General features: G+C 34.0%; 2 protein-coding genes across 4 annotated transcripts in view; both read left to right on the top strand.

The window, feature by feature from the left end:
* Window positions 1-1,174: 1,174 nt before the first annotated feature.
* The window catches only part of LOC119085127 (calpain-11-like), a 42,280-nt gene continuing 18,672 nt past the window's right edge, over window positions 1,175-24,782 (top strand). Inside the window, exons 1-2 of one of the 3 annotated variants that reach the window (XM_037195395.1) lie at window positions 1,175-1,538; window positions 6,424-6,656. In XM_037195395.1, the coding sequence (XP_037051290.1) occupies window positions 6,602-6,656 (55 nt within the window). In that variant the 5' untranslated portion in view covers window positions 1,175-1,538; window positions 6,424-6,601. The remainder of the gene's footprint in view (window positions 1,539-6,423; window positions 6,657-24,782) is intronic. The other 2 variants (XM_037195396.1, XM_037195397.1) reach the window with 2 other exon arrangements.
* Window positions 20,950-21,867, top strand: LOC119085128. The gene is made up of 2 exons (XM_037195398.1): window positions 20,950-21,480; window positions 21,544-21,867. Exons 1-2 carry the CDS (start codon window positions 20,988-20,990, stop codon window positions 21,849-21,851), a joined length of 801 nt encoding a protein of 266 aa, XP_037051293.1. The 5' UTR covers window positions 20,950-20,987; the 3' UTR covers window positions 21,852-21,867.

Consider the following 24,782-nt stretch of genomic DNA (forward strand, 5'->3'; position numbering starts at 1 on the left):
CGACTTGAATACTGCTCGACGGTCTGGAACCCCTTCTATGCCAATGCGTGTGACCAAATCGAGAGAGTTCAAAAAAAATTTACAAGGTTGCTGTATTACAAATTTCGCATTGCTCATCCCCGTCCCGAATATGATCAAAGACTTAAACATTTGAAGATGCATTCACTCGAGACCCGACGATTAGAAAATGATGAAATTATGCTGTACAAAAGTGTCCACAATCACGTTGATACGCCGCTCTGCCGCATGCTTTCATTCCACCGTCCAACGAGGTCGACGAGACAAGGATCGACATTTTACCTACCGAAAATGACGGCAAACTACCAAAGGAATGCTCCACTGAACAGAATTCAACTGAACCATGATGTCTATTTCCGTGAACTGGAGGTTACTGGATCGACCCTGCACTCCTACAAAAAGCTGGTCCGAGACTACTTTGAATTTTGAATGGTGAAACGTCTTCTTTTGTAACTAATCTTTCTTTTTTGAAATGCGATTTTTGGCTTGTTGTATCGGATTATTCTATTCTCTGTTAACTGATTTGTATGATTTTAGTTTTAACTTATGTTCGACTGACTTGCTATTGGGCTTCGGCCTGTTAGTTGGTCGTAAAACGTTGAAAAATAAAATAAAAATAAAAATAACATTAAGAAAAATCAAAATCTTCGACCTAGACTCAAATAATTCTCTTAGCATAAAATGTCGTCTTTCCGACCTATTTGATAATGACGTTCTCATTACATCCATATAGATACTCCAACATATATTTACTCTATTGATAAATTTCCTAGGAAAAACGAAAAAAAAAACGAAAAGAATTTCAGTTACTTATCATTCATACCAAACATTCTCCTCAAACCAGGTGAATATACCAAAGAGCACGATACTCATTCCCACCACACAAATTAGACAAGCCAAAACCTCTTCGTAACAAAGTCTGGACATTCGTCTGCTTCAACAATAATTCGTCTATAATAACAATAACGAGTGCATTCGTAATAACTGAATGAGCTCTCCACTCCGCGTACATATATATTTTACAAGTACATACCTGTCTTTTAAGGTGAGCGTGAGTCAATCGAAAGAATTATATACAAAAATGATAGAATAGAGGAGAAAATTGTTAAATCCATTTGCGCTGAATTTTCAATTCAGTCTCATCAGTTCGTTTGAAGTCTTTGAAGCGATAACTACACTGTTGTGTGTGTGGATAATATATGTGCATGATTGCCGTGCGCGCAGTCAATTTTGTAGTTTTTTTTTTGTTTATTTCTCTAACATATTCTGGTTACTTACTTACCACATTCACGAGATTGTTGTAAATCACACACAAAAATTTTAATTACAAAATTGGATTACGGTACGGACGGTATGAATTGTGTGTAAAGTGCAAATGTCCATAAGACACAATTTTGTTGTTAAGTTAAAACGCACGGAATTGCTGGGAATAGATAAAATATTAACTGAATGGACCAGTAGAGTATTAAATGAATGCAACAACGACCGAAATTTCGTTTCAACATTCAGTTTTACTCATGGTGATGTTTTGTTGTTTAAAATGTTTGACAAATTTAAATAGAATTTTGTCGCTGACTGTGGCCATTTGTCAGTTTTTTGGAGTATAAAAACCTAATAAAAATAAATAGAAAAATTGAATTAAAACAATCCCATAAGATAAAGTGGAAGTGCTTTCGAATGGGTTTTTCGTATTGAGAGAAGATGTGTTATTCATATATACTCATGAAACGAAAATGTCCATTTGTTGTGTAATTTCTATTTACATTCGCTGAACCTCTCGGAACGAAAATTTATCTTATAATAGTAGGTTTGGTATAATGTAATGATGAAGATAATATCGACTTCAAATGGAATATGGAATTTATAACAATGAAATATGAACGAACGAACGATCTGAACAAAAAAAAAATTCGTTGTATAAGATTGTTGCCTTTTTTTGTACTTATTATTATTTTGAACATTCCAACTGAATAATTTATTGGTGTGCCGGGGAAGTCAGATTTAGACTGTCCGTATTGTAAAATATATATAGGTTGCACCATTTATGATTTAATCGAAATTTAATCATTTTCGTTTCGTTCGAGCGTGGACCTCCATAGTCCATATAGACCTCCACATATTTTTCTACGATTTACGAAACATTATCGAGGAATTTTTAAAGATTTGGTTGTCACCAGATGGAATTCTTAATGGTTCGCCAGCAATCAATAGCCGTCTGCTACTTCTTTTGGTCTAGGATTTTTGTAAACATTTAAGCTACATCTATTACTTCATCAGGCTTAACTTGTATTTTGAAGCGACCATGAGGGATCCAATGGAAGTCGAAGGCATTTTCCAGTGGACTTTTGTTTTATATGTGTCAAGAAAGGTATTCTACCCTGAAAGCAACTACCACTTTCAAAAAAAAAAAAATTAAAATCCTCAAAGTCCACCGAAAATATGTGTTTCTCTTATGAAAATTTCTCGATGTACAAAAAACATAAATGGTCGTGTGGAGCGTCATTAGAACGGTAATTTCATACACTTCCTGGGAAATTATGGTCTTATTGTATCTAATATGAACTATGAGAAGTTGATGTGTCTAAGTGCTCATAATTCTTCGTCGATGCTTCCAAGCCTCCATAAGACCTTATTTCCCCTGAAAGAACATGTAATTATCCATATACACCACATACGAACCTGTACGTTTAGCATATCTGGAGAAATTTCCATAAGAAAAGTGAATCTTTTCGGTCTTCAAGACACACAAGAGTCGAGGTTTTTTTTATTGGATTTTAATTTCTAGGGTGGAATACCTTCTGTCCGATATCGGTAGTCTGGTTATGAAATATCACTTATGGTCTGATCAATTCCATGTTAACCCTAATGAAGTAATAGATTGTGTTACATTGTTACATTGTTACATTGTACATTGTTGTTTATAAAAAGCCTAGATCGAAAGACGGTTATTGTTTGCTTGTGAAAGGTTAAAAATTCCATCTGGTGGAACGAAAACTTTGAATATTATTTGGCAATGTTACGTAAATCGTAGAAAAATATGTGGAGATCTATATTGAGCAGGGCTTATTTTGAAGAATTTTAATTCCGAAAAATTCTGAAAGTTGAGAAAATATCCGAAAAAATTCCGAAAAATTCGGAAGAATTGTTTTCGGAACTTTTTTCAGAAATTTTTTTGAATTTTTTCAGAATTTTTCGGAATTAAAATTCTCCAAAATAAGCCCTGATATTGAGGTCGAAAGAAACGAAAATGATTAAACCTTTCACATATAAAAAATTCCACTGGAAAATGAGTCCGATTTCGGCAGGCTGTTTTTAAAAGAATTTCTCAGAAAAAAAAATCAATTGAAGCGACGACCAGTACTTTCCAGGACTTTCAAGAATTTTAACTATAAAATAGCGCATTGATAAAAACTTTAATCTATTACATACCGCTATTCATCTGTTATCGATAAAGACGACAAAAATAATGACAAGATCTAAGTAATATGGTCCGTTATGTATGTATGTACATGTTAAATGCATGTTCAAAAAATTGAAGTACAAGATTTGAAATCGACAGATTAAAAATACTATGATCGATGGAAGTAATAGACCCGATAATAATACTGTTCGTATGCTTGCCGTCTGTAACAGGTTAAAAAATTTCTGGAGCTTGAAACAGTATGTTTTCTTGAGTGAGTTGTAAGTTGTGATATAACTTCACCCACAAGAAGGTTCGTCGTAATTGCTGCTCTATTACAGCCGTTTGATACTCCACCGATATCAGTTGGATAGAAATACCTCATTTTCAAAAGCATTCATCCATTCGGTAATTTGCTAGAGTAAGAGTGTCAAACAATTTGATTAATCCGAAAATAATGAAAAGGTTTCCTTTGTTGACACCCACGCTCACAAACGATATCGATAAAATTGAAGTTACTAATTGGTTGATTATACAATTCGTTGTTTTTTCTCTACGAGAATTATAATCGAAATTTGAATAAACTTTACATTATTTTAATTACATTGACGCATATTAATCGAGTCAAACATTTTTCTTCAATCCAAAAGTTTGTTTAATTAATGTCATTCCAAAAACTGTTAAATAAAAACTCGTTTCCACTTAGCATTTTTAAGGAATTGTTCTGATATGGATGAACTTGGCAGTTCCAGAAACGGCCATAAATTAAACAGGAAGAGTATCGGGCGATTGATTTATAATCCTTGTATGGATCCCGGGATCCTTGCATTTTGTTCGCCGAATTGATTTTTGATTTAATAATTAAAATAATTTTTAGACCAGTACGAATGGTACTAATGGTTACTATATGCAGGGAACACATTTCTCATATTTTCTTGAATCTTCCTTAATTTTCCCAAAAAAACATTTATTTGGAAGAAATCAAAAAATGGAGGAAAAGTCGAAAAAATGTTGGAAAATATGAAAAATGTTTTTTCACAAATAGTCATCACATAGTGTGAAACCCCATAGTCATATAGGCTAGTAAGAGCAAAGGCATACGCTTAGACCGGCCTGTAGATACCACTTTCTCAAAAATAACTGTCTGTAAATTTTACAGTGTAAAAGACATAACTTGAGTGCAGATTTCAAATATATTTTCGGAAGATTTCAGTGGAAGGAAGCTCAAAGCTTCCCAAAAGCAGAGACACAAATACGATGCGTTATTTTAGCAGCTGGACACAGAAGTGCTACTAGCATGTTTTTGCATGTAAATCTAGTAAATTTAAGTATGGCCCATGGAGAATTGGCTCCGAAGGGACAGTTATAATTTTTTTCATACCTAGGACCCGAAGGGGCCTAAGGGGCCTAATATGAAAAATACTATTCGTACCACGGACTAAAAGTCTTTTTTAGCGTATTCGATTCCAGACAGAGCCGAAGGCGAAACACGCTAAAAAAGACTTTTAGTCCTTGGTACGAAATGTACTTTGTCTATAACAAAAATGACCTAAAATGACCTATGCTGGAAAAGTGTTTAGTTTTTTGATTTTTAGTTTTATTTCATAAATTGCAGCACTTCGTACAGATTCTCTTAATGGCGCCATAGTTTTGTAAATATTTTCAAGAGAAATGATAATAGATGGCGTTGCTACTAGTGATGCGACAGCAACGCCATCTGTTATCAGTTCTCTGATATTTTACAGCAATATGTGTACATTTTGCACTATTTGCACTTAGTGAGAACGACCCCTAGTATATTACGTAGGATCTACGCAAGCACTCACATTAAATTCGTGCTATATGGGCTCGTACGGGGCCGTAAAGTCGTAGCATCTGCTACATTCTGAACTGTTTCTTTATGTTTTTTTTTCTTTAACTTTAAAATTGAAAGAAATGCTTTTATGTGACTACTGAATAACGTTTGAAATAATTTTAATTGAAAATATACGCCGTATCATGATTAAATAATTAAAGCGATCATTATGCTTTATGCTTCTTTGGCACACAACAAAAATATAGTATTTAATGCGCTGCAATGCCCACACCAGCAGAATATTTATATATAATACAAAAAGGTAGTAACACCGTTCGTAGATATATGTATTACATAACGTACATTATGGGTTAAAATAAAAATCTAAAAACTGATGTGGTTTATTCGACAGTGTAACAATAATATGTTTTAGTTCCTTGAACTTTTCTATCTTTTTTTTTGTATTATTATTGCGAATAAAGTGTAGTATTCAATATGGTGTTGTGTTGAAGCACATCACTTATCTGAAGAAATTTTCAATTTTCTGCTATAAATTTTTTCTCTTTTTTTTAGAAATCTAATAAACTTAACAATGTTGTTTGTATACATTAACAGAAACCAAAACCATTCGATATACAAAGCAAATTATATTAAATGATTTATTTTTTTGCTCACCCAACTTTTAGGTTTGCATGCAAAATGAATATATAGTTAAGCGACTATGACGAATGACTTGAAATATATATAGTCTAACAATACAAAAAAAACCAACAACAACAACTCCAACAATTCACTCAAAAAAATGCCTTATGATGATCAGTTTTATCGGATTGTTCCGCTTGAATTACAAAAATAGCAGTTGTTCTTATGATTGATTTTCGTCATATAGGTGTAATTTCAATCCAACTTTATATAAGATACACTCAATATAATAAGGAAGGCAACAAAAAAACCTCTAATAAATTCTTCATAGTTAGAAATAGGTAACTGAACTTGAATGATGGTTGGGTTGAATTATTGTCGTTATTTTGCAATAATTTTATTATTTATTGTTCTCCCAAAAAAAACAACAAATTATTATTAAAAAATAACTGTGGTTCAAGATATTAAAAAATCAGCGGGTAATTTGAATATCACATATGTTAATTTCATTACAATAACAAAAAAATAATAATCAAAAAAAAACCTTCAATCGATGTACGCCAATTAGATGAATTATGATGAAAATGAACACAAAAAATGCGTTAGCCGATAAAAAATAGGAGACAATTCTTAACGGTTGTGTGTAGTGTGACTGTGGAAGTTAAAAATGAATATTCATTGAACTGTTCGACAGGACATAACTGTATAAGTGAAGTGTTGATAACATAATAGAAAAATAGAAAAAGATGCCAACTGGATACAGACAAAACGGAGGATTAAAATCACCACAAAATCACCTGAGTAAGTAAAATATTAATTTTAGGGAATTATATATGTCGTAATGTTCCACGACCGATATTTTCGTGTTTTTTTAAACGATGCAACTCTTCATTCTCAGTAAAAACATGGTCTAAAGTATGCACCGAAAATGTGCAGTAATTTAGATGGCTACTCAAAGTCTAGTACTTCAAATATACAATTTTTGAATTTTCAACGTTTTCTATACTGATCTCATCATACTTTTAAGGCCCGTCATTGGGAAATGACAGGACAGTTTCCCGAAAATGTATGGAAAATTCTATCACAAAAATTCACCGAAAAAATTTAAAGAGACTTACGTCTTATGCTTTCCATTGTATTCGGACAAAGTCTCTTTAGGTCGCCAAGGCATATTTGAACACTAAACACTTTTTACTCGATGCAAAAACAAAAAGTTTTTTTTTGTTTTGTCGCGACAAAAACACAGGAAATATTTCGACACAACTGTGACACTCCGCTATTATAAGTACTAGAATGAATGTTTGCTGTGTTCACTTCGGCGGTAAAATATTTTCATTCAAAAAAGTGTCCGACACTTCAACGATGGTAGACATTTATTAAAATTGTAACCTCTCCCACTTCTTTAGTAAGCTAACAAGACTTCGCTGAGTCCAATTATGTCAACTCTTTGAATAAAAATATCGGCTGAGGCCGAATAATTCTCCGCTGAGCTTTAACAAACCTCCGCTGAGGTCTAATATTCTCCGCTAAGCTTTGACAAACCTCTAATGAGCTCTAATAATTCTCAGCTAGGCTTCAGTAAGAGTCCGTCAGACCTTAGCACGTTGTAGTATGGCAATGAAGCTAAGCGAACACTCAATAAGCATCAGCGGATACCTAATAATTGTTGCTATGATTTAATAAGACTCCACTTAGCTTTGGCAGATCTCCGCTGAGTGTCCGATTTGCTCCATTAAGCCTTCCTGCAACTTGCTTAGGCCTAACGGACACTTCCTGAAGCCAAGCGGAGAATTATTAGAGCTCAGCGGAGGTTTGTTAAAGCTCAGCGAAGAATCATAAGAGCTCAGCGAAGAGTTATTAGAACTCAGCCGATATTTTCATTCAAAGAGGTGGCATAATTAGACTTTGCGAAGTCTTCTTAGCTTACTAAAGAGGAACGAACATTTATTTACGCTCAGTGCAGTCTTACGAGAGGCTAAATTTTTAATAAATGCTCTCCCATCGTTGAAAGAATGTCCGCTGAGCTCTCGTAAAGCTTTAAAAAATGGTCGATGAGCATTATTAACTGTATACGCTACCTTTTGTCAACTGTTTGATGATTTTTATAATATGTCCGACACTTTATGTCCGACGAATGAAAATATTTTACAGCCGAAGTGAACACAGCAAACATTCATTCTATTTTCGGAAAACTGTCCTGTCATTTCCCAATGACCGGCCTTAACCGACTGTGACAATTTCAATTTTTTGTGAGCTGATTAGTGAATATTCAGGTTGTCGGAATAGCTCAAGACAAATTTCTTTTTTCTTTCTGAGTTTTGCCGCAGATTATGTACTTCCATCGATCAAAGTAGCTTTAATCTGTTTTTCAAATCTTGTACTTCAATTTTTTTGACATGCATTTTACTATATAAAGGACCATATCACCCAGACCTTGTCATTATTTTTGTCGTCGTTATCGATAACAGATGAATGGCCGTATGTGTCAGGTTAACCTGTCACCTGTTTTTTTTGGAAAACGTTTTCCTGTGGTTTCCCATACTTTTTCGAAATTTTTCAGAATTTTCCTAAATTTTTCCAAGTTTTCCCAAAATAATTTTTTAGGAAAATTAAGAAAGATGTCGAAAAATTCAAGAAAATAAGAATGTTTTTCAAAAAACAGTTTAATTTTCCACTAAAATGACACCTATGTTATGCTATGCAACTATCAACTTATGGGGAAAACCATTAAAGGACTGTTCGAGTAGAACTTTGCTTATTAATAACGCGATCAAAACTCCTACGATAGTATCTCAATTAACTTTTCACAGAGGCCAGCACTTATACTGGTGATTGTCATATATTTTCCTTTCAACAGATATATACTTCACTACACCTAGCAGAGCCACCTAGTACAGATTTCGTCATAAAAATGACATTACCCACTCTGTTGTCGGGTAGTTAACAGATGAAATTGCCGTCTGTAAAAGTTTAGAGGGAATCGTGACTCATTAGCTGATTTCCATCGATTACATGTATCGTCAAGCTCGTCTTCTGTTCAGGCCATAGTGCGATAGATGATGGGTTTACTTCGTAACTACAGAAGTAACATTTGGCACCTGTGCTCCTAGTACACATCAGGTAATGATACACTAGCCTCCAGTGGTAACGGCCTCAGACATTGATGGAATCCATATTTTCCACAGATTTACATGACTGACAAAATCTGATCCACAAATTTTACATTTAACCGGTAATTTCATCTGTCTCTAGGTAAAACCTAAGATGCTGCTGATAGATATGGCAGCTCCTTCTCCCTGTTACGTGATTGTAATTGGAAACAAAATATTTTTGTTTGTCAATTAAAATCATCTTATTACATAAATCCATGTCTAACAATCATTGGATGTGATTCTCATATTACCGATGGATTTATTACGAACCGTAAAATGAAACATGAATCGATTTCTCGGTATCTTCAATAGCAAAATGAATGATAACAAGCGATACACGATGCTAATGAAACAATATTTTTCGTCTTAAATGTTAATCGAAATAGTAACAGAAACAGATCTAAACGTGTCTTGCAGAAAATATTGCCGCAAATTCTTTAGCAATTTTGGCTTACTAATTATTTACATTGCTAGTTTATGTAAAATTTGATAATTTTTGTACGTTCAAGGAAGTTATTTTTCATCGTCAACATGAGATTACGAATGTTGTATGTGTTTAACACAATAAGATATTTTGTCTAACTCGAACAACTTGAACTACATATTTCTAATTAATTCATGAGAATCGTTAAAAAAACAATTAGGTTTTTGAACCGGTTATTATGCTATAAAGAAGATGAATTTTCTCTCATGCCATGTAATTGTTTTGGGTATCTATATGAGTGTTTTACCTACATTACAGTATATATTCACATACACTGTATACTGGAACTTCTATATATAAAAATAGAAATGTTCGAACGTTTTTTTCCTCTTCTTTCTGTGGCAGCAAAAAAAAAGAATTATGAAGAACCATATATATACATCCATCCAAGGCATATCTAAAAGAAATTCACTTATTATATTGTGTGTACCATATGATGTAGAATAAATTCACGATCTATATAATAATATAATAAATCGTGTAATTTATATTCTAATTAAGAAATGTGGAAGTAACAAAAAATGAGCAAAGAAGAAAATACGGTTAACAGTGGTTTCAAATGAAGGCATACACAAACAAATCATTAAGTTTTAACATGTAATGGGCATTTCGCATTACATCGAAATATTTCAAGAGCAGAAAAAATAAGTTAATGCAACAGAAAAAAAAATATGATGGAAATGTAATAGCATGTACTTTTCGGACAGTAATTGAATTTAATTTTTTTTATATTTCGAAACTACTGCCATTCATATGTTATCGACAACGTCGACGAAAATAGGCGATGTCTCTAGGTACTGTGTGGTAATATAGAAAAATTGATGTTAAAACCAGTAAAGTAATAGATTCTGTATGAAGGGGTAGACAGCACTTTGAACAAAGAAGTAGAAGAGTTAATGATTAATTCATTGCGATAAGCCTACATATTGTCCTTACATACATGTTTAATAGGACGATTTTTTGCGTAGCCAATTTCACATTCCAAACGTTTATATTTCACAGTCCAAAAATTATTCCACATTTTACAAATTAGATTCCAAATTCCACAATTCTTATTGCACAATTTATATTTCACATTCCACAATTTCTATTTCACAAATTATATTCCACATTCCACAATTTATATTCCACAAATTATATTCCACATTCCAAAATTTATATTCCACATTCCAAAATTTATATTCCACAAATTATATTCCACATTCCACAATTTATATTCCACAAATTATATTCCACATTCCACAATTTATATTCCATAAATTATATTCCACATTCCAAAATTCATATTCCACAATTTATATTCCACATTCCACAATTTATATTCCACATTTTACATAATGTCTCAACTGAGGACTAAGAGAACGACCATCAATGACATCCATTGTTCATCAAAGAATTTAGACCCTTCCATTGACAGACGACCCGTCATACAAATAATGTCTAAAATGGACAAGACAAGTGTTCAATTTTGGTTTTATTTCCATTGATTCCTAACAGACGAAACCACATAGACCAAAAATTCCACCGACCACAAATTTGCTGACCGAAAACTTGTGTCCGCAAATAAAAATGTGTATTTTGATGGATCGGAGCTTCTGGGAGTAGAATATTTTAAAATAATAAATTTTTTTCCAAAGATGAGATCTCGCCATTCCGTTTAATGATAATAAATTCTAATCGTGATCATGATCTATAGAAAGTATGATGCGATGTCAGTTTAAAGTTTCATTTTATTTTATTACTTTGTACGGTTCTGAAAGGAAACGAATTTTATACAAAGTGATCTATTAAATCACTTTATGAAAATTTATGAGTTCATATAGGTAGAACAGCATGAATGAAATGAAGAAAGAAAAAACCAACATATCTCTGCTCTGTGTAATGTTTGGTCGATTTTATCGTATTTATCGCAACATAGTCATGATTTTGTTATAAATTTGTGATTGTTAAAAATACGAAAGCATAACTCGAAAACAGAAATGAGATCAGAGGATATTAGAATGGATGCCAAGGAATAAAAGTCTACAAAGTTAGGTTATTACATGCCAGATAATTTCGAAAAGTGTCGCTATATTCTTCCATTCTTCTTCTTTAAATTTTATATTGCAACATTGAAACATCTCATTATTGATAGCAGATTGCAGTGTAGATTTTTACAGAAGTGGAATGGAAATTTCTAGTTATATTCAATGATTATGAATTGCTAATAAGTTTGATAATCTCGCTTAAAATATTGTGTAACATACCGAACATACTACTTAACAAAGTTTGCACTTACAGGCCTGTGTTTTTTCTTGTTTCGTTATAGTTTATGGCGTCAACTTATTAACACAGTTGATCAAATAACATTTTACTCTACTTAAGGTCTACTCTATTTTACAAAACAGCAAGTGTTTTGAAGATTCTTTTATGTTATGAAAGATTTTTTCATGCTAAGAAAACTTCCTACCCGACCTTACTGTATGAATATGTGGACTCTCTGTGTGTGAATTTGAAAAAAAAATGTAGATTGTGGCAGAAAATGTTGATGACTCACCGACTTCATCTAGGGCATATATTTTAGGTAATTTTAAGGGAATCAAATGGTTCAATTTGCTGTTAGGATTTTCTAGATATTCAAGTAACAAGACTATAGGTTAACAGATACTCCGATTATTGCAATTTTTCGTGACTAATTACGATCCTTGAAGATTTAAATTGTGATTAACATCTCGAAACAATTAAAAATTCATTTTCTTTTGTTTAATTTTTGGTATCGCTGTGGTTAGCTCTATTTTTTATGGAAGTTCGTCTCATCATGCCATTTATTTTAGTATTCGATTAATAGTTTCATAGCGCTGAACTAAGCACAAGAATAGATTTTTTAACGGAAAATCGACCCCTTATATATAAAATTGCGAAGCAGTAGAATTATACCAACCTTACACAGTTAATGTTTATAAGAAATTTTGACTACTCCCCTTAAAAAATCTTGTACTTGGATCAGTGTTACGGTCGTCATAAGTACGTACGGCCCGTTCTGTACACGATTTTTGTGGAACCGAACGAACCGAACCTTCAAATTTGAAGTCTGATGTAGGGGAACTAACCGACTGTGTTTTACTGTATGAGAAATTGTTATTATCTTTGACTCATCTTCTCGAAAAACTGCAATCTCTTTTAGATTTAGAGCAATCTATAGGTAAAGTTTGGCTCACAAATAGTTATGCATGAGATCCTAATGACATGTTTTGGTGAACAGTATTGTCTTTTCACACCTCGTTATAGATTCGATTAAATGTGTTAATTGAATTTAATTCAGAATATTTCTTGGATGTAGCGTTGCATACTGTACAAGTGGTGATAAACGACAAGGCACGGGATTTGAATTGAACTGAGATTAACCTTTTCGGAAACAGCAAATGAATCGTTAAAAGTTTACATTGAATCTTTTGCTCTTTTGTTTATTGTGTCTAATCTTTGATCATCTACTACTTCATTTGATTTAACATACATTTTACTATACATGCAAGATTGTAAGAGGTGATCGCTCATTTTGTTGCCGTTGTTGATAACAGATGATTAGCAGTTTGGATTTCTTTCCGCTGTAAACGTTTCATTCACTTCTTGATAGGATTTCGTGCAAAGAGCATCACAACTTCCATAAAAATATGAATAATTCCGAAGTTTTTAGCCGAATTAGGACGCATATGGCGAAATGATTTTTTTTTTGGGTTTTTCGTAATGCAGTCGTTAGATTTATCTTATTTGAATGACAAATGTCTTGAAAAATTCGTGCATTTAGTATTAGGCAAAAATGATTCATTTCATGCACAGATTTTTGGCTCACTTCAAAACTATGAAATTCCAAATGAAAATATTTTCAAAGATTTTTTTTTCAGTAATGCTTCGTCTTACATAACTATGAGGAAAAAAAAAATCAGATTTTTGTTATAATCTTCAATCAAGTAAATCAATTTCATTTCAAAATGGTAACTTTCAAATCACTCAAAACGCAACGTGATAATAACCTATAGACTGGAACACATACTTTTAATTCGAAACATTTTTTTTTTAAATTCTGCTTTTGGACCGGCATAATTTGTAATTAATATGCAACTCGCAGTTACGATGGGCTTATATTTAAACGATTATTGTTTCCGTTCGACGCGTTTAGAAAGGTATATCGGATATGAAATTATGAGTGAATGTACATTAGAAATTTATGTAGAAAAGAATTTCTATATACTTTGTGACAGAATGACGAGACGATAGAATTTAATTTTTATTTTTCCGTCCACACACTAACATACAATCCAATACATTATCATGTCTGTGTCATTACTTAGATCAGATCTTCAATTTGTTTGTAAAACCATGAAACATGTGAAATTTGGGTTCGCCGAAGGCGACCAATATTTTAAATTTTAATGGTTATTTTGGTCGCGGGAAGAAAGTTTACTATTCCACCAACACTTTTTGAGACAGCTTGTAAAAAAGCTTTGTAAAAAATCGTAGTTGAGTGAGACCACGGCAGAGTAAAATAAACCAGGCAGGAGCGATTCATTTACGAAACGTCAAATAAGGGACCTAATACACTGTATAAAAAATTTTATTCGCTAAAAAATATTGAAGTACTAGATTATTCAGGTCCCTAGTCAAATCAGCGCTACTGCCTGGTTAATTTCTCTGCCTGGGTGAGACCAGAATTCATTTTTTCAGTTTATCTGTCCATCTGCCATCGGCAGTGATGACACAAATAAGCGAAAAACTCTGGTTATGTGGTTTTATATCAAGCGAAATGTCTGTCAAAATTTATGAAGTACTAGATTTTCGATCAACTTATAATGTGACATTTGTCAGTTCTATGCAAAGCAAACGGAGTTCGTGTAGAACAATGAAAGTGTAAAACAAGTGTGGTCTATTGTCCGCCCGGAGGACATAAAAAATTGATTTTCGTACTTAAACGCACTCATTTTCATATTATTTTGACATAAAATGTGAGTGCGTTTAAGACGAATTCGCCGATCGACCATACCTGTTCTAGACTTTCATTGGTGTAGAAATCATATAATTTGGTTTGAAATTGTCAATTGCCAATGGGACCGCTTAGAATGATTTTTTGTCAGGTAAAGGAGCGGAGGGCACATAATTGAGCCAACAGAATTATATGCAAATTATACAATAGAGACTGTACTTATTAAAAGTGAAAATTATAGCTTGGTTCTATGCAATTATATACATCCCCTTGACAAGGTGAAACAACAAGACCACATGAATCTATTTTGACGCAAAGTTTACGGAACTTTAATAAGAGCTAAGGGATTCCAGCAATGGCCTGTATAGAATTCATTTTCGGATGAATTTTTTTATGTTTACAGTTCATTGATGGAATCTGTAGCGAGTTCTACTGATGAAATTGCTTGGTTCTTCAAGTAGACCGTAAATTCCTGAACTCAATTTGACAACAATTTGTTGAATCTTTTACAGATGACAAGCAAACGTTTAGAAATTTAAATTTCACAATTATGATTACCGGATCTATTATTAGCTTTTAACGAAGCGATGGAAAATCTTTTACCAGGGCCATAGCTAGAAGATACTGACTTCTGGATAGCAACTCATTTCTTCAAGGGATCTTGGAAATTAAGAAAGTCATCGATGAAAAGCACCGTCTCAACTGTTGCAAACTGTTATAAGCATACGTCTTCAAATTTTTTCGAACAGTTTAAAACAGTTGAGGTTGAGGGGTTGTTTTTTCTTGATAATCTTCACTGGTCGTCCAAAACTGATAAATCTAACTTCCAAGAGACTATTTTAGATAATGTTCCTTTAGACAAAATGTACAAATGAGTCGGTATCCAGGGGTCAATATCGTCTATCGACCCTGTTTTACTCCATTATTATACATTTGTGTTTTGTGACAATGATATGCGTTGTCAGGCGATCTTGATTAATACATAAAAAAACTATTTGTTGGTCTGAAAAATGATAAGCCGAAGCTTATAATTTCAGAACCTATTAGACTAGAGTTATTTTCCTATCAAAATTAAATTAATTAAATTCCAACTGTAAAACCTTTTGCCATACATTACATAAGTTTCTGTTAACACTTCGAATGGTGGACAATGAATTGCACTTCCAGCGAAAACATACAATAAAATACAGGTGAATCATAGCGGTTCTTTTCATTTAATAAATTGTTTGGAATTTAATGTTATTTTTAGTTCGTTTCCCATTTCATTTGGATTTATCTTTGAGATAACATTTACCATTTAAGAAAACCAGCTGTAATGCAACAACATATTATACTATCAAACCAACAAACAAACAACTAACTAACAACACAGCCATCCATATTCCGTCTCTATATATCTATACATTTATACGTATATTATTGTATATATACACTCCGTCTCCAAATGCCTAGATTATGTTTATGCAGTCTAATGCAAAGGTATTTCTCGTTGTATTTATTTGATTCTATTTTTCTTCTAATTCGTGTTTAATATTCACATCATGCATATCTTTTATCTGCAGCTTAATATTAATATACATTTTCATTCTGCCGATGTTCATGAATTAAAGATAACTTGCTCAGTCAAGGCTGATTACATAAAATTTTTCGTTTTGTTTTATTTATTTATTTTTCGTGTTCTTCGCAAAGTGCATCCAGTACATCGCCTGTTAAAATATACTTCTTTCCGTCTAATTATTATCATTGAATTTCGAAGTAATTATCATCCAATGCCTATATGTGAAGTACTTAAATTTAGACTCTGCATGTAGCACGTGTTTGCATAGGTCGAGAGAGAAAAAAGCACGACTTGTAATTGAACGTTTTAACATAATTACAAAACCAATATTTAGAGAAACCTTTTCGAAATGTGCATGTCAATAATTATTAGAAGTTAAATCTTCAAGACAAATGAGGATGTAACGTTACGTTTCAACTTAATGATGATTCGCATGTTTATATGAGCGTTGTATATAGACATAAGAATTTCAAAACACCATACGCATAGAATGAAATTCCTGAAAATGTGGGCAACTGTACAAATAAAATAACATTTTTAACGGATTGGAATTATGTTTTACGCTTTTAATTGAGAGTTGTGAGTAGCAGTGGCTTTTGTCGCACTATACGATAGGTTTAGAATACGATAATTTAGCTGTGTCGTTTTTAGGGCTTAGTCAAGTTTGTATGTGAAATCAGGTCAGGTTGGAAATGATGTATCTATTTAATGTATAAGGTGTACCGTACCTTACCGTTCAAGAACATATAAATAGTATTTTTCGTTACGAGTGGTGAAAAGCTTACGTGGCCTAAAAATTCCGCTTTCATCACGAGTTCCAAACTACTGCAAAATCTGCGTAGGTTGACCACAGGAGAGTGCGGCCGAGAAAGTACTTTCTTGGCCGAAATACCTCTCTCTGAGAAGTACAGAAAAATTGAACTTTTCGATCATAGTTTGAGTCTCAAAATCCGTCGAATTCCAGTCTTCAAGCACAAAAAACTATTTCTCAACTCAATGACGAGAAGTAGAGCGAGTAGAGCTTTTCCATTTTTTTTTTTTTTTTTTTTTTGAGAAAAATGTTGTATGCAACTCGGTGATAAATGGTTTTTTTAGGCAATCTATATAAAACACCCAGGTATAGTCTAATGTCACCTCGGAGGAAATAACAATTTTAAAAACAGATTCTAGCTCACCCATTTTCATATTATTTTAAATAAACTCGCTACCGATAAAAAATAGTAAATTACCGATAGCGAAATTCACAAGTACCGATACAAATATTTAAAACTACCGATAACTTTTTACCGATAAAAAGTACTAAAGTACCGATAAACTGGTCGTTTTATCGATCATTTATCATTTTCGATTGGTAGTTTATTACGTTCTATCGATCATTCATTATTTTCTATCGGTAGTTTATTACTTTCTATCGGTAGTTCATTATTTTCTATCGGTAATTCATAATTTTCTATCAGTACTTTTATTTTTTCTATCGGCAGTTTATAATACATAACGTTAATGGTCAATTGTTGTTTTCGATCGGAAAACTGTGGAAAAATGGGGGTACGCAAGCGTTTTTGGGAGCTAGAGGTGTTCCAAGGTTGGTTCCTAAATTTTGGGACGACAGATGATTCCTCTGAAACTTCCTAACTTCTATCGGATTTTTTGATGGATTTGGGTTATTTTCGACATGAAATTTAAACGGAAGAAAACCGAATCATGTGCCACTTGTGACGCAAACTTCTTTTTGTAAAATTTTCTTTCTCAAATTTTTTGTGTCAATTTTTTGTTGATAAAACTTTTGCGTACGGCGCACAATGATATCAGTTATTTTGTAAGTAAGATGAAGGCCTTGCGTCACATTTACCCTTTAGGGGTTTTTTGACTGATAATAAACTACAGATAGAAAATAATGAATTACCGATAAAAAGTAATAAACTACCGATAAAAAATAATGAATGATAGATAGAAAGTAATAAACTACCGATAGTAAATGATAAATGATCGATAAAACGACCAGTTTATCGGTACTTTAGTATTTTTTATCGATAAAATTAGGAGCAGTTTTAGCGAGATGTTAGATTCTAGTGAACCTGTTACTCGTGCTAGACTACTTGCGTCATCTACAAAAGAATCTTCAAAGTGGCTGCAGGTTGTCCCATCGAGTCAACTAGGTTTACTATTAGATAACAATGCAGCGAGAATTGCTGTTGGTCTTCGTTTAGGATCCCAGTTGTGTGAAGAGTACAAGTGTAATTGTGGTGCTGTGGTTAAGAAGGACGGTTTGCATGGTTTATCGTGCAAATTAAAGATAGGGATTATTGCTAAACACGATTCTGTCAATAATGTTTTTGGTCATGCATTTTCCTCTGCAGGATTTCCCAATATTTTGCAACCACCTGGTATTTCTAGAGACGACGGTAAAAGACCTGATGGTATGACAGTAGTTCCGTGGAGTCATGGAAAATCACTTTTATGGGATGTAACAATACGTGATACTTTGGCTCCTTCATACATCAGTGAATCCTCTAAGAAAGCAGGGTCTATTGCAGATAAAGCGGAGAGATTTAAGCATAATCATTATATACGTCTTAAAGAAAACTATTTATTTTGCCTTTGAATCATTAGGTTGCATGGGTCCAGAAACAAGGAAATTTATTGACAAGTTGGGATCGTTGATGAAGAGAGCATCAGGGGAGCCACGTTCCAAAGATTATCTGTTGCAGAAAATTTCTATTGCTATACAAAGAGGCAATGCGGCATGTATTCTTGGAACTTTAGGAAGTAATAGAGCGGATGATTTTTATTTATTGTAATATTTGTTGATTGAAAAGATCGTTTTTTTATTGACTGCGCCGTATGCGAGCAGTCTTTTTTTTCGCATCGGTAAAAAGTTATCGGTAGTTTTGAATATTTTCATCGGTACTTGTGAATTTGTCTATCGATAATTTATTATTTTCTATCGGTAGTTTTGAATTAATTTATCGGTCGTTTATTAGTATCCAAAAATAATCAGTGCGTTCAAGATAAATCGACAGATTTTGAAGAATAAGCCATGCCTAGTATGGCATGTACATCTATAATTTTTAGGCACACGAAGTGTATTGTCACATCTATGCATCTAGCGCCTAAAAAAGCTTTTTCTTTACTAGGGAGGGAAAATGGACTTTCCGTCCCTAGGGAAAAGTCTTTCCCTACATTGTAAAGAAAAATTATGGGCTAAAGCCCTCGGACACTTTTACTCATCTGGATACGAAATATCAAATTCCTTCCCTTGTGCAGTAATATACTATTATCACTCGGTGACGTAAGCAATATTATACACCGCAGTGTGACGTTAGGGAGGTAAAAAGTACATTACGTCGTTCTGCCAAATTTTTTTGTTCGGGTTTCTTGCTTTGTTGCATAAAATATCTTACTTTTCTTTAGGAAAATTCGTTCATCTTAAAGGAGATTCGTGGTACTCGTAAACTCGTGTATTTTTTGTTGTAACTTGTTTTGGCAACTCGCCTTCGGCTCGGACAGTCAAAATATAAACTTTTCGAAAATCGGGGCCTATATTAGGGAATTAAATTCCAGAAAATTCCTTAAGATTCAACATTTTTTAAATGAATGAATGATTGGAAATTTTATGGATTTTTTTGGAATTCCTTATAATTCCTTAAAATAGGCACTGCTTTTCGACAAGATTAGAGTTTGCCTAGTATAGTTTGTTTCAGAGTTACCGAAACAAGTTGCACAAAATACACGAGTATCACGAATCTGTTTCCGAATTATTGAATTCCCAATTATGAGTATCCAATGTATTCCGTTTTACTGCCTACCACTTACAAAAGTTAAATTATTGATACAAATTCACGAAAATGAACCAAAATTATTCCACATGTAATCGATCATTTTCGCATGGGACTATGTAATGTTCAATTTTCGCGTGGGCTGAAAGTTCTAATCTCAACGTTTATGTTAAATGAAGTACAAGATTTTGTATCAAACATATTAATAGTACATTACTTACCAATGGGGCAAAAGATGGAAATGGTACCTATTGCTATGTCTATGATAGGTTCTCAGACTGTGGGTGACAGGAATCGGTTAGATTCTTTTTGCAAGAGAGTGAAATAGTTTTCGTTTGGTTATTTTGCATGAAAATAACTGGAGTCGTTTGGTCGCCTCGATCGGTAAATTTCGCACAAGAAGTACCATTTCCATCATTTACCCCATTGTAAGGTATTTTATTCAAAAACTTGAGGTAAAGTTTTGGATCCGTGCAGTAAAGTTAACTTTACCTCACGTTTTTGCATAAATGGAAATTCTAATTTTTACTGTAATCGATAATTTTCAAGTTATACGTCGAATACATGAGTGAAAATCGCAACCTCCCTAGCAAAATTTCGTTTAAAATTGCTGGTGCCGTCTGCAACAATTCGCACTAAAACAACAGAGGCATTTAATTGGCTTTGAGCTGGCTCTCTTCATTGGGGTCGTGTGCAAAACATATTGAATACTCATGAAATTTGTGATTATTGTTCGCTTGGCTATAGCATTGTTGTGGTCCACTCTTATCGGACAGGTTTTTTTATCTGTCGTGTCTCTGATATACAATCACATATCTATAATATTCGAGTTTATAGTGGAAAATAATCGAGTAATTACACACTTATCTTCAACAAATTGAATTGGATTTAATTCATTGTAAAGTGCTTGTATTGCTATGTTGGGCCCGAACGACTAAGGTATGGAATTGTGACTACGATTAGCCTCGTAAACGAGGCAGACCAACCAAAATTGTACAACGAGGAACGGTATTAGCCGTAGTCGATTGTGGTTAGAGATATGGATCGATACTTGTTACACAACGCTGGGAAAATCTCATCCGATTCGAATAAGGCAGATCATAAATTGGAGTTATTTACAAAATGATAAGATAAAGCTATTGCAGGTCGGTTTTGAAATGATTTACTTCAGTTTGTTCGTGTACGTCCCCAACATCTGTTGAACTATGACTGAAGTAGAACTTGGAGCAGAAAAAGTAACACAAATCGAGCCAGAAAATGGGACGGACTTCGAGGAAGAAAAAGTAACCGAAATCGAATCTAAAAGGCCAACGAAAAACTACACAACATCCTTTAAAGTGCAAAGCTATTTCAATACGGTTGTCCACATTTTAAACGGGGTCGTTGCTTGTGTAATGACTCTTTACCTCATACGGGAAGTACGAAATGATTGGCCAAGCACGAATGACACATTTCCGTTGCATGCATGGCTATGCACTATCGGCTACCAGGTATTTATGGCCGAAGCAATACTCGTATACTACGCACCAAATTCGTGGTCATATTTCCTTTCGTACAAAGTGAAAAGACATTTACACTGGATATTGCATACGATCGGTGCCATTTTCATAATCTCCGGAAATGTACTGATCAGCGTTATAAGGACAACGCCCCACTTCACCAATCACTACGGAAATCTATCAATTCATTCTGTTGCAGGTTTGCATGCAAGATGCATGATCACCGTTTTGTCAGAATGCATTAAACGAATTACTCTTTAAGGTCTAATCTCGATGATACTGTTGGCTATGACAATACTGCAAGGAGTGTGGGCATATTTTGCCTATGATTTACGCACGTACATGAAGCCAGTCACTAGCCGGTTCTTGCACAATCTCGTAGCGCTATTATGTTTTGTTTTCGGTATGATAAGTTTGTGTTTCGGCTATCCGTATGGTGCAGACCATGGTGCATTCGATTCGATTGAAGTGGAATATTCACTGTACGCAATTGCTGCGGTAACAACCGTTTTTTCGGTAATTGGTGCTGTAAGATCTGGCTGGAGAGCTTTAGATAAAATACAAGTGTAGTGTACACTTCTGATGTGTCAAACTGTTTTATTTTAAAATAAGCGATACAGAGCACGCTGTTGAACGAGTTGCAGAACTGATAGCAGAAGGTACTGCTAGCAAATTCATTCTCCGTTTTCCATTTGAATCACATTTTCAAATTATTATCAGAGAAATGATACCAGATGGCATTGTTGCCACATCAGTGCCATCTGTTATCATTTATCTGATTATTATGCAAATTTTTTAACACCAGTGCAATTCAAAATGCTTGTCTAAGCCCAAAAGGCCCGATCGTTTTTTTGTTGATCTGACAGTTTGGAGAGTCTCTGTCCAAGAAAATAAAAAAAATATTTTCCTGCAAAAGGATTTTCGTCTCCATATAAGTCGCTAAATGTAAAAAACTGACGCTTTGAAAAACAACTACCTTGGACAAAGTTACTACAAATACGAATTCATTGAATCTGTTACCTCGTCGACTACTGTTTGATCTGCTACTTCATTTGTTATGGCATATAATTTGCTATATATAGCACTCTAGCGAGAGCTCATCGTTTATACATTGTCATGTGGTTCTTCTTCTTCTTTTTCAGCCTGTTTCTGTCCACTGCTGGACGTAGGCCTCCCCAATACTTTTCCATTCCGAACGATTAGTTGCCACTTGTTGCCAATTTGCGCCTGCAATTCTCTTTATACCATTACTCCATCTCTCTGGTGGTCTACCTCTAGGTCGTGTTTTAGGTGGTCTCCAGTTCATGATCTTTTTGGTCCAACGTTCGTCCGTCCTTCTTGCAATATGTCCCGCCCAGCTCCACTTTAAAGATGCTATTCTTTCCATGACATCAACGACTTTTGTTTGTTGTCGAATCCATTGATTTGTCATTCTATCTCTGAGCGTAATTCCAAGTATTCTTCGTTCCATAGCTCTTTGTGCCACTCTTAATTTATTTTCGGAAGCTTTTGTTAACGTTAACGTTTCCGCTCCATATGTGAGCACAGGAAGGACACACGTATCGAACACTTTACGTTTCAGACTATTGTTCATTTTGCTTTTGAAAATTAGCCTGAGTTTTCCGAACGCTGCCCATGCAAGACCAATTCTACGTTTTACTTCTTTGGTTGTCTAGACCCAACTTCAATTTGTGACCTAGGTACACATAACTGTCGACTCGTTCAATGACAGTATCACCGATTTTAATGTCTCTGTCGTCGTCAATGTTTGTCATGATTTTCGTTTTTGACAAATTCATCTTGAGGCCGACTTTGTTTGACTCCTCATTCAGCTGTTGCAACATAATTTGCGCATGATATAGATCAGCTGCCATCAGGGAGATGTCATCTGCGAAACGGAGATTACTCAGGTACTCTCCATTTATGTTGATACCCATTTCACTCCAGTCTAATTTCTTAAAAACACTCTCCAGAATCGATGTGAATAACTTAGGTGACTTAGGTGGTGTCACCCTGTCGTACACCTCGGCCGATTCTGAATTTTTCAGTGCTTTTATGAAGTTTTATACACGACGTAGCGTTTTTATAAACGTATCGAATTGTGTTGGAGTATCTTGAGTCTACTCTGCACTCGTCTAATGAGTCCAATATCGACCAGGTTTCCACTGAATCAAAAGCTTTTTCAAAGTCTATGAATATCAAGACCACAGCAATCTTGTATTCATTGCATTTCTCAATTAGCGTTCTCATCACATGTAAGTGGTCGTTTGTGCTGAATCCTGATCTAAATGCAGCTTGTTCAACAGGTTGGTAGAAGTCGAGCTTCTTGGTGTTCCTCTTCGTAACTATTTTCATGAACAACTTGTAGAGTGTTGATAAGAGACTTATGGGTCGATAGTTTTCCAACTTTGTCATGTGGTTATCGACAACAAATGCAAAGCGATTTTAAAAGGGTGGAACAATGTAGTCTGGGGAATATTTCTACTTCTACGAAATGCCATTATGGCGCTTTTTCCGTTATTACATGATATTGTTTATTTAAAATGAATAGCTGTACTCCATACTTTAACTCCATATGTATCGTAGACGTAATCAATCAACGAATTACACCACTCAATCGGATAAGTGAATAAATGTCTCTTCTTTCGTCAAACAAGTTGCCTAAAAAGGTTTTACACATATTTTACGATGCAAATACCTTTGTGTCGAACGAAGCCAACAAAAAACGAATATGTTCGCCAGTTCTTTTTTTTTACAATCATAGTCTTTGCCTATTATTGGTATAATAACATGATGCCGGTTATGACATTTTAAATATTCATTATTTACGAGCTAGAAAATATTTATATATCAAGATAGTGCAGTATGTCGCAGTCGCGCGGACTACATATGTATGGATATATACAACATGTATTGAAGAAATAGAAAAAAATAGTTTTGTTGAAGGAGAATTGCTATGATGTTTGATGTTCAAGATTACAAGCTCATGTTGAATGTTGAATGGATATAGGTAAACAACATCTATATGCGCACTGTACTGTAATATTACTTGAATCAAAACTGAATGCAACCAATATGGAAATGTATGCATTCACATGCGATGTGAAAATACGTATCCATACACAATATACCTCCTACTTGTGATACCAGATATTATACGGTTTATAGAATCCATTATAGTCCTATGTTGTACGTTGATTGTCGACATCTCGATCTAAATAATGAATTTTTACACCATGCATTGTTCAGCGCAATGACTCACCGTATTTCAATTTTCACTTAGCGCATTAAAGTGAATGCGTTCCGGTATAGGTTTAGTTGGCGATTAAATTATGGAATTAGGGACAAATTCATTTTTAACGAAAGAAACTGCTCGGCTAACTACCGCTTCTTCTAATTAAAGTTAATGAGTTAGCTTTAGTGTGAATTACCGAACAAAAAATTCGTTCAACAAAGCATCAATTAGGTAGAAGTTCATTGCATACGAGGATTTCTACTTAT

The sequence above is a fragment of the Bradysia coprophila genome, unplaced genomic scaffold (genome assembly GCF_014529535.1).
Source record: "Bradysia coprophila strain Holo2 unplaced genomic scaffold, BU_Bcop_v1 contig_94, whole genome shotgun sequence".
In the NCBI taxonomy this organism is placed as follows: Eukaryota; Metazoa; Arthropoda; class Insecta; order Diptera; family Sciaridae; genus Bradysia; species Bradysia coprophila.